This window comes from Castor canadensis, chromosome 10, assembly GCF_047511655.1.
Source record: "Castor canadensis chromosome 10, mCasCan1.hap1v2, whole genome shotgun sequence".
NCBI lineage: Eukaryota > Metazoa > Chordata > Mammalia > Rodentia > Castoridae > Castor > Castor canadensis.
The window spans coordinates 147486697-147497073 of record NC_133395.1 but is presented as its reverse complement, the minus strand read 5'-3'; the positions used below and the strand labels follow the sequence as shown (position 1 = coordinate 147497073).

At 52.0% G+C, this 10377-nt stretch overlaps 1 protein-coding gene across 6 annotated transcripts in view; it reads left to right on the top strand.

The window, feature by feature from the left end:
* Window positions 1-476: 476 nt before the first annotated feature.
* The window catches only part of Mgll (monoglyceride lipase), a 103570-nt gene continuing 93669 nt past the window's right edge, over window positions 477-10377 (top strand). Inside the window, exons 1-2 of one of the 6 annotated variants that reach the window (XM_074044579.1) lie at window positions 477-599; window positions 2582-2726. In XM_074044579.1, coding sequence (XP_073900680.1) covers window positions 542-599; window positions 2582-2726 — 203 coding nt within the window. In that variant the 5' untranslated portion in view covers window positions 477-541. Of the gene's footprint in view, window positions 600-1329; window positions 1466-1917; window positions 2103-2158; window positions 2461-2581; window positions 2727-10377 lie in introns of those variants that run through there. The other 5 variants (XM_074044583.1, XM_074044581.1, XM_074044580.1 and 2 more) reach the window with 5 other exon arrangements.

Sequence of the window (10377 nt, the reverse complement as noted above, 5' to 3'; positions counted from 1 at the left end):
TCAAGTGACCTTCCTGCCTCAGCCTAACAACTGACTGGGACTACAGGTGCTAGCCCCCAGCCTGGTCCTTAATCTCTCTACTCCAGATTCCTGGTCTGCTGAGCACACATTAAACTATCATCTGTGTCAGTAACCAAACTGGAGAGCTCTAGATTCAACTGAGGTTCCACCCCAACTCCAGTGAACTCTCTTCAAAATGGTCAGAGTATTTAGTTAGGGGACACCGGGCTGGGAAGGTCTGAAAAGATCCATCAGACCACCAGGCACCCTTCCTTTCTATAAACCACAACCCAGGTAAACACAGGTGGACCCCAAATGGTGTGCATGAACTCACAGGCCAAACTTTGATTCCCCCAGCTCCCTACCGCCAAACCTGGTCTGCTCATGAAGTAATACTTTTGGAAGTCCCTACCCCAAGCCCTGGGGAGCTGCCTGAAGCCACAGAGTGGGCTGGTGGCTCAGCAGGACCTACAGCCAAAGCTGCCTACTAAAGTCTGTTTCATTGAAGTCAGATAGCAGGCTCTCCTGCACCTAAGCCTCCATGGACACTGAGGCACCAGTTTCTGGGAACATCAGTACCTTTCAGTGCTGCTGCAGTGGTAAGTGGTTGGGGAAGGAAGAAAGAAATGACCAGGAGGCCTGTGGAGGTCAGTGTGGGTCAAGAATGCAGATGATACGGACTCCAAGTCCAGGGCTAGTTTCTGTGTTCTCCAGGGCCACACCGTCAGCTGTACTTAGGTTTCAGAATGTCCCCTGGAGCACCCAGAGGGTAACTGTTCCACGTGTGTCTCTGGTGTAAGCCTGTATGTCTGTGCATGTGTGATATGTGTGTGTGCCTGGTGTCTGTGTCTCTGTGGATCTCACGTGTCTGTGTAGTGGTGTTTGTGTGTTGTGCGCGTACATGTATGGTGCCTGTGTCTGCAGACACGTGGTGTCTGCGTGGTGGGGATCTGCCTTCCCATGTGCAGTGCGGTGACCGCGGAAAGGGGTCCTGCGGTGCGTGTGCCTGTGTGTTGGTGCGGGCATCTGTGCACACATGTGCGGCGATGCGGTGTGTGCTCCCAGTATCTGCGCATCTCTGCGCGGGTGTCTATGTGCGGGCCTGGGAGCGCGCGTGTGCGCGTGGGTGTGGAGTCTCCCGCGTGAGGCTCCGGAGGACCCGGCTCCGCTCAGGGCCCCGTGACAGACCCGGGACTGGGAGGAGCGCGTGGCCGGTCCCCGGGCGGCGCCCGCTCCTCCCCGCGGGCCGGGCACACGTGGCCCGGCGCCGCCTCCCCGCGCCGCCTCGCGCGTCCCCACCCACCGCGGGCCGCCCCCGCCGCCGAGCCGGCCGCGGATAAAGTGGCGGCGCAGACGCCGCGCCCTGTCGCCGCGGAGCCGGCCGCGCGCAGCTCGTCCGCCCTGGCCCGCCGCAGACCCGGACCCGCGGCGCTCGGGGAACGTGACAGCGGCGCTCGAGGCCCGGGTAACTGCGTCCCGCCCCCGCCCCCGCCGCCAGCGCCGCAGGGGTGGGAGCCGCGGCCGGGGTCGCCGCACTCCCGGCGCGTGTGCGCGGGTGTGTGCGCGGGTGTGTGCGCGCGTGGCAGTGTGTGCGCGTGAGCGCGCGCCCGCGAACCTCGTACCAGCCCAAACCGACCTGTCCCCGTCCCCTCCATCTTCCCAGCCCCGGTGCGGAGACACCGGCGAAGTGCCGAGCATTTCCCAGGGCAGCTGCGGGGCCCCGCTCCCCGCGCTGGGCGAGGCGTGCGGGAGGCAAAGTTTGTCCGAGCCTCGGGGCCCGCGTCCGCATCGCGAGGTGCGGGGTGCGCAGCCGGCCCCGGCTCCCTCCCTCCCTCCCGCGCGCCTCCCGCGGGCTGTTTGGGGAAAGTGATGACACCAAGTCGTAGTGGAGCGGCGCGGGCGCTTCCCCGCCCCGAGGGAGGGAGCGGGCGCGGGAGCCCGAAAGCCGGGACCCGCCGGGCGGGCGCGGGGCGGAGAGCAGCGCGGGAGCCCCGGACGCTGCCCGGCGCCCGCCGCGATGAGGGCACAGCCCTGACTTGCCCGCGGTGATCCTCAGGCGGTGGCGGTGGTGGAATGCAAAAGCCGGGACGTAATGGAAACAGGTTTGTCTTGGCGTCTCCGGAATCTCAGAAAGCAGGAACAACCCGAGTGCCGCGGACCTCGTTATTGTGCCCCCGGGAACTGCGCCCTGGAGACTTAAAGAAAGATGAGTCTCCTTGCAGCTGGGGCTTTGTACCCACCGAGCTGACTATCATTTCCGCTTGATTACAGCTAAAATAGTCTTTAAGATGAAGTTTCCTGAAATGATTTAAAATAAACACAGATGGCAAAGGGGGAGAAAGCTGTAATGAGGCACTTAAAAAATAAAGTGAGCATTTTCTTAAGGACAAATGGGATTTTTCCGTTTTGGGAGATTTGCAAGAAATGAATGTAATTTTTAAAAAAATCTCTCAAATGGAGGTATGCTTTTTCTTTTTTAAGCTGCTTTTTAAAAACACTGCTAGGGCAAGGCTTTGCTGCCCAGTCTATATGAGCTTTTGCTGTAGTTTTGACTTTGGAATATGTCCATTTTTCTTTCAAGGGCTTGAAGACCCATCCACAATGCCAGAGGAAAGTTCTCCCAGAAGGACCCCACAGAGCGTTCCATACCAGGATCTACCCCACCTGGTCAACGCGGACGGACAGTACCTCTTCTGCAGGTACTGGAAGCCCACCGGCACACCCAAGTAAGTCCTCCTCCAGCCAGCCATGGCAAGGGGCCTCCTGCTTGGTCTTGGCACATCTCCTGAGGGGCCACCCTCTCCAGACCCACTACCATGCCATTTGGATGTTGGGCACAGCAGTGTAGCAGAGCTGAGCACTGCTCTTTACAATTTCCTAAAATATTAAGAAGCAAGAGTTCTCTTTTCAGTCTGATGACTAGGATTCTGACTTGACTATGTGGCAGCTTTCAAAAATTCTACATGACTTTATTTTTTATACTGGAGTTGATTTCCTGTTGTATAGGCATTCATTTAAAAATCAAACCCAACAATTAAAGAAAATCCTGTAAATGCATAAGAAAACTAAAATTATGTATATATGTAAGTATATATATAACCTTTGCTCTCTTTTCCTGCTTAATTGTGAGCTTCAGAACATGACATCCGGGTGCCACTGGGAAGAAGTGGTCTGGGTGTTTCCTCTGGTTCTGTGCCAGCTCTATCACTCTGTCCATTTTCCATCAAGGATCTGCCTCGCTGTGGCAAACAGCATTGGGGCTGCCCACAGCCAGACAGCTGCTCTCTGCTACTTGCTCCTCCTGGATGAAGCAGGAAAACCCTGCTTGTCTGTGTTATTCAGAGAAAGAGATTATTTGTGGCAACAATTGGCCTGGTGACATGTGAACATTTCCTGTTCCCTGTTCTAGGGATGTTTTACTGTTCCACAGGCCTTCTGTCTTCTAGGGATTCTATTGTGATATATATGGTGTCTCACTCGATATATATGGTGTCTCACTCTGTGGCCCTAGCACAGTGGTCACCCTAGCATGGCTGTGTATTTCTCCTGTTATCTTCGGCAAGGTATATATTATTCAGGTGGCTGTGTGTTAACAGTGCAGAGTCAGGGACTTTAAAGTCCTGGCTTAATGTCATAACTTCAGGCAGCTACACCAACTTGTGATTGCTTTCTTTCCAATGTGATTCCAGAGTGGACAGTGGGCTGATTAGAGTTCTTCCGGTTCTAAAAGATAGCCTGTAGAGGAGAGAGTGTCTGTGTGTGCCTGTGTGTAACTCATCATTAATTCTCACTCTGGCTTAACTGGTGATAGCATTGCACATTCTTGTTTCATTTCTAACAAATTATTGTGTGGTGAGTTATTTGATTTATATACAGAAAGAGAAGAAATTGGAAGTCAAAGTCTTTAATGTATAGTCTTAGACTTTGGGGGTTTTGTGGGTTGAGTTAATGAGGGTGTCCTAGTTTGAAGTCAGTAAAATAAAGAGGGCCTGCAGTCCCTCCAGTGGGGGAAGGGTAGTGTGGAATGGGCTAGGAATGGCTGAGTTGGCTGCCCTCCCGTGGCTGGGGGCTGGTTTTCACAGTCTCCCTGCTGAAGTTGCCTTGCAGGCAGCTCTCTGCTCTTTGCTTTTGCTCTAGTTAGAGAGGCAGCCCAACTCTGTAGTTTAAACTGAGCTGTCTCTTGGAAATTAGTGTCTGCCTGTGTTGGATGTCAGGGGACCAAACAGCGAGGTTGTTGAGCCCTAGGATTTGGAAGAAATATGGGTCTGGAAAGTCAAGGACAAAAAACAACATTAAGGGCAGGAACCTTGACATAGAGACAGCAACAGAGCCACTAGCATTTGTGGCTCAGTTAATTCCCTATATCCTCATGTTGTGGAAGAGGATAGAGAGGCGAGGTCACCCAGTCACATGGCCAGCCCAGGTGGCCTGGCTCTGGAGCCCACCATCTCCCTGCCCTGCCTCCACCTCCTGGGGGTGATACAAATCAGTGAGCTCACTGGGAGCCTGGAGGTGGGGGCTCCCTCTTGGGGAAAATATTTTACAACCAGCCCTGACCAATGGGAACAGACCAGGTCCTGCCCCCGCCCCAGCCCCCAAGAGGCCTTGGGAGATCCTAGAGAATGGGTCAGGGCAACCAGTGGAGGGCAGAGATTGTGCCATCTGTAAGGGTGGCAACTCCAGATCTTAGTAACCAGGACTGCTCAGCAGGCTGGCTCTTGCATGGTCTGGGAGATCCAGATGATGTCTGCCCAGCCTCATCTGGTTTGCTCTGGGGGAAGAGGGAGGGGACTTCAGGTCATGTTGGGCCTCAGCCCACCCCCCACCCCAGGGCTCTTTTCTCCCTCCTTAGTACAATCTGGGCCTTGCATGATTATGAGTCCTCCCAGTTAGGAAGGAGGAGGAGAGGGAAGAAGGAGAAAAGAAAGAAGGAGTTAAGCCCTTCAAGCCTGCTCTGTTGGGAAAATGTTGAATGATCTCCACCTGTTCCTTTATCTCTCCCACGGGAGCCCTGGGATTGTCTTGGGGTGAGGGTGCCTTTGTCACTTGAATCTGGTTTGGGTTGCTTTTGTGGTCAAAAAGTTGACCTCTGCTCCTGGACCTCCTCAGAGCTCTTGACTCTTGTTCTCTTGGATATTCTGCCCTCAGAGAACTTCCTGGGTTCCAGGACTGGCTCTGTAGGTGCTCAGAGCAACAGTCACAGGTGCGTGCTGCAAGCTGCCAAACCGGCAGAACCTGCTTTCTGGAAGCAAGTTATGTGAGCTCCTCAAACTGGACACTGAGAGAGAAGCAAGCAGATCTTCAGATGGTCATGACACTGTGAACAAGCACAGTGCTGGTTTTGATATAGCAGACTGGAGTTCCAGGATTTAATCACTCTGAGGGTTCATACCTCCATTTGGCAGCATCAAGGCAAGTTCCTGCTCATCTAGTAGTATTTATGATAGTAACAAATACTACACCCTTTACGATAGATCGCATCTGAACTGGGCGCCAAGAAGGTTCTGTGGGGGAGGGGGTCCGTGGTCTCATTCCTCGTTCACAGTAGTCTGGAGACAAGTGTTACTGTTACTGCTGCTGCTTTCTTCAAGAGGACACAGAGGTCTAAAGTTACAAACTATCTTGCCCCACATGCTGGCTCGCAGCTGGATTTGTTCTCCTTGACCACCACCAAGCATGAGAGATTACAGGTTATGTTTTCCTGATTAATCTTGTAGGTTAAAGTAAACATCACGTCCTAGGATGAAAAGGAAAAATCTAATAAATTTTCCCTAATCGGGCACTCATATATTTATGTCTTTAAGATAGATTAAAGATACATATCCATTCTGGGGGGAAAAAATAATCTTGTGCCTTGGTGAATGGCTGCCTTATCTGGATTCCGTTCTCTGGCATCTTAAACTACTGGTTCTTTAGTGAATTCCCGCTGATGGTATTGGTGGACTCGTGGAGACTGGCCCACTGGATGGAGGTCTAGGGACTTTGTGGGCTCTTGTGGTGTGATGTTCATGGTGTCTGTGTGTCCTGGCGTATCACTTAGCACCAAGTGGTCCTCATCCCACTTAACTGCTGAGAATTACATAGCCATATGAGAAGAGTGAGGTGCCTGTGTGCACGTGGTGAATGATTGAGTGACACTGTTGAGGTGGGGGGTAGTGGTGTTCTGAAAACAGTAATAATCTGATGCCTTAGATGCCCCAAAAGTGCTGATTTGTTTTCCGTATGACCAGAAGGCTGAAGAACACTGTAGTTATGTGATTATCCAGCTCTGACCCCAACCAGTTAGTTTAAGGCATGGGGTAGTTACATTAATCCGTTTGTCAGCAAGGCTACCCAGAGGTAGATGCTAAGTGGAGTGGATGGAACACAGAACCCAGTGCCCCCTGTCCTTAAATCTGACATCCCCTGTGCTTTGTGCACTTGAGCTCTAGATCACTCCTTCATCTGAAGAGCAGACACACTTTCATTTCTGTAGCTGTTGTTACGGTAACAACTGGCGTATGAAAGGAGCCATCTCCAGTGTGCTATCCTGGCTCCTGTAGTTGTCCGTAGGCACATCCCACCCCACTCCACACCCACACAGCCTCCACCCTCCTATAGAACCCAGCCTTAGGGCTTCAACAAGCCACTCATCTGTTATCTCCATTGGCATTTTGTTCCAAATTTCTCCACATTTGCAGAGACCTTCCAGAACCTAACCCTTCTCCAGGCCTTGCTGGCTCTGCTTTCCTTTCCTCTCTTGGCCGCAGACTTCAGCAATGTAGCTTTCCCTCCCAGTAGCCCTGCAGCAATGCTCTCCCCACTGCGTCCTCCTCCCTGGCCTCCCCCAGGTCCCCAAGGCTGAGGCAGGACTGACAGCCCTGTGGTTGCCAGGATTTTCCTGTTGGTGATTTGGTTTCCTGGCCATGAGTGGGGCACATGATGGGGGATGGACTGAAAAGGGTGATGTTCTATCATTTATGGACCCTGCCGAAGTACCCAGCATGGTGGCTGTTGGTAGATCTAGAGGGCTGTCCTGTGTTCCATGGAGTAGGTTCAGCTGTTGACTGGTCTGAGTCCTGCCCTTTGCTGTGTCATGTTGGTCCCTGCTCTGAAAGCCCTCCACTCTGTCTATAATGCTGGCAGTGCCATGCTAGGACATTCCCTCCTACCTATGCAAATCTTCCTGGGGAAGAAGTTCTTTGCTGGAAGCTAGGATATATTCAGATGGCTCAAACCATCCTCCCTCCTGCTACCCTATAATGTCCTCCTTACACCAGGCACCAGCCTTTTGGGTGTGGACCAGTGGCTGCAGGGGTAAGGGTCCCTCCCAGCCATTCGGGTCTAGACCTTGGTGATGAAGACTCATCACCACCTGGCTGGGCATGATTTCCATCCCCTCTGCCTCCTGGAAACTTCGTTCTCAAAGGTCAGCCTGGCTTCTGCCCTCCCTTCAGGTTTTCTAGGCAGGTTGTAAGCCAGTTCTGTACTTCGTCTTGCCCCCAGCTTAAGGCATTCATTCGATGCTTGGAACCTTTCTGCAAGCTCCTCCTTGGGTGTATAAAGGCATAGGAAGATGTTCCCATGTCCCCCGCAGCCCTTCTGAACATGTGCCACCTGGACTGGGTGCCAACTACACCACCTACCTGGTCACCTAGCTGGCAGTGCCAGCTCCTCTCTGGGCCTTTCCTCAGTCTTCTTGCTCAGCCTGCGTCAGGCTTTTTTGTCACAGGTCTGTTCAGCACATGATTCTTACTGGCTTCCATGTTTGAGACCTGTGGGGAACAGAGAGTGTGGCAAACGCCACAGTGTCTAATGAAGGGATGAATGGAGGCCACATGGAAAACCATGATGTGGAAAGGACTCGGAGACGGCTCCCATGAAGCCATGTGTCATCCCCAGGCAGACGAAGCCCCAGGGTGGGTGATCAGAGTGTGGACTGGATTTTAGTTACTGGACCATTCATCCAGGGCTTTCAGACTGAATTCTACCTTCCAGAAGGGCAGACGGGGGAGGGGAGCCAGGCCAGAGCAGTGAGGGGTTGAGGGGTGGTGGGGGGGTGAGAAGTCCAGATCCACAGCTCTGTAGGTTGGACAACTGCTAGATGACATACGTGTTTGAAGTAATGCTGGAGAGGTGTGGAGGCCAGAGTCACGGTGAGCAGTAGCCCACATGGTGGTAGCGCTGGGGAAGATGAAGCTGTCCATGCCTGATGACAGAGGGCAGAGGGGGGCTCCCAGGTGTATCGCCACATGTCAGCAGAATGCACCTCTTGCCATCCAGGGACCTTGGGCATCTCCTTCACAACACACACCTTTAGCTTATCCTCTGTTCAGGAGCGGCTAGGCTGCTCTCTGATAGCAAGCACCTGCAGGGTCCCCAAACACTGTTGGACATGCACTGGCGAAGTGAGCCAGTGAGCGGGAGAAATGGAGGAGAGGGAGCCTGGGCTGCATGGTGCAGTGCAGCCCACATTGAACAACATTGCTAGTGTCACCAGGAAGATATTCCTTGTGTCAGTCACAACAACCTTCATGACAAGAAGGAATCAGGAGTTGCACCGTCTCGGCACCATGTGGCATCAAAGCTTGAGCGCCTTTGTCGTGTCTGTTGTTCCAGGGAATTTACCTTAAACTCTGAGAAAATGGACCCTACCATGGATATCCAGTAATGACATTATTTTTAGTCAGATTACTGCCTCTTTTGTAGCACCTCTCTATTCTTTTGCCTATTTTAAGAATTTCCCAAAGTTTCTTTCTCTCGTAGGAAGCTGTTATTTCACCTGCTGCTATCTTTGCCTTAGCGATAGCACAGCAAACGCTCTTGTTTTTAAATAGGGCATCTCTTCTGGGCTTTTTTTTTTTTTAAAGACTCTTCGAATACCAAAGAGCTTTTGATGGCAAGGGGAAGGCCGGCTGCTGTTCTGGTAGCTGACTTTTCCAACAGCTTCGGTAAGGGATAATTTCTTCCAGTTGCTATAAGAATCTTCTACAGATACAAGTCTGGCTTTGTTTTGCAGTGGAGTCTAAGAAGAAAAGTAGCAAAATAAGCAGCTTGCTGAATATAGCCGTTGTCCACTGTTGTCTGTTTATCAGCACCTTTTAGGCTGAGATCTTAGCCCCAGTTACGCTTTGTCCATGGACGCACAGCAAGCTCTTGGCTATTGGTCTTTGTGTCCACAGAGGAAATCGCCTTTGGTGGTGTGGATTTTTACAGCTGAGATTACAAGTGACCCTTGTCCCATATTGTGGGTCATTCAAGGCTCTCCTTGGTGGGAGGCTCTTTTCATTTCTCACAGCCTTGTTCCTTAGGGGATGGGGGTAGGGATGCATGGGGGTCATGATTGAAACTGGGAACATTGTTCTCTATGTATTCAAGGGCTACATGAGGAACTGTGTACTGCGGGTCACTCTACTTGCAACAGCCCTGAGTGAACATTTGTAGCACTCTCCTGACATGCCTCCCTCCTTGGCTAACTCTGACTGTTTGGTCCTAATCTTGGCATTCAACAAATGCTCTTGTGTAGGATGATGAAAAGTCACACCTCACCTTTCCCAGAAAGGTTTGAGCAAGATGGCCTCATGTAGGGCCATCACTCTATCAACATTCAGGAAGCCAAGAGTGAAGGAAGAAAGGAAGGAAGGAGGAAGGAGAGAGGAAGGGAGGGAGGTAAAAGGGAGAAGGAAGGAAGGAAGAGAGGAAGGAAGAGGGGAAGGAAGGACAGAGGTAAGAAAGAGGATTTGGAGAAACAGCAGATTGGGCTGTAAGGGCTCACAGGCTTCCTAACTTTGGGGACTTCCAGAAGGTTTGGGGCTAGCTTTAGGGTTAGCATCTATGGACCTTTAACGTAATGAGTATGTGAGCGTGAACAGAGGCAGGTGTGACCTCAGAGCTGTGTTAACTATCTTATCATGGAGGTACTGCAGCTAGATGAGTGAACATGAATTCCTCCGGTCTCCTTAGGGGCTACTTGGGGCTGGGGAGCCTCCTGACCATGTGTCTCTCCTGCTCTATCCCGTTGCTCCTGTGCTGCCTTCTTTTCCATAGAAATGCCAAGTTAGCCCTTCCCAGAGGAACTTGAGCCATGTCCACTTTGGGGTGAGGCTTGGAGAGGTCTTAATCCACTGTTTCCCTCTCCCTACAGAAGTCATTGGACTGAATGTCCATATTGATGGCTCCCTTTCCAGTGGCAAGAAGCCTGTGGGCACCTTGGTGATGCCAAGGAGGCTGGGTGGTAGTGGCAGTTGGCTTAAGAAGGGATGTGGGAGACTTACATTGTAGGAGGATGAGAAGCCCAAGAGGCCTGTAAGAAAATGGCAGGTGACAAGGGCAAGGGTACCTCAAAATGAAGACAAGGGAAAAAGGGAATAAAGAATTGAAAGAGAGAAAGATGGCAGG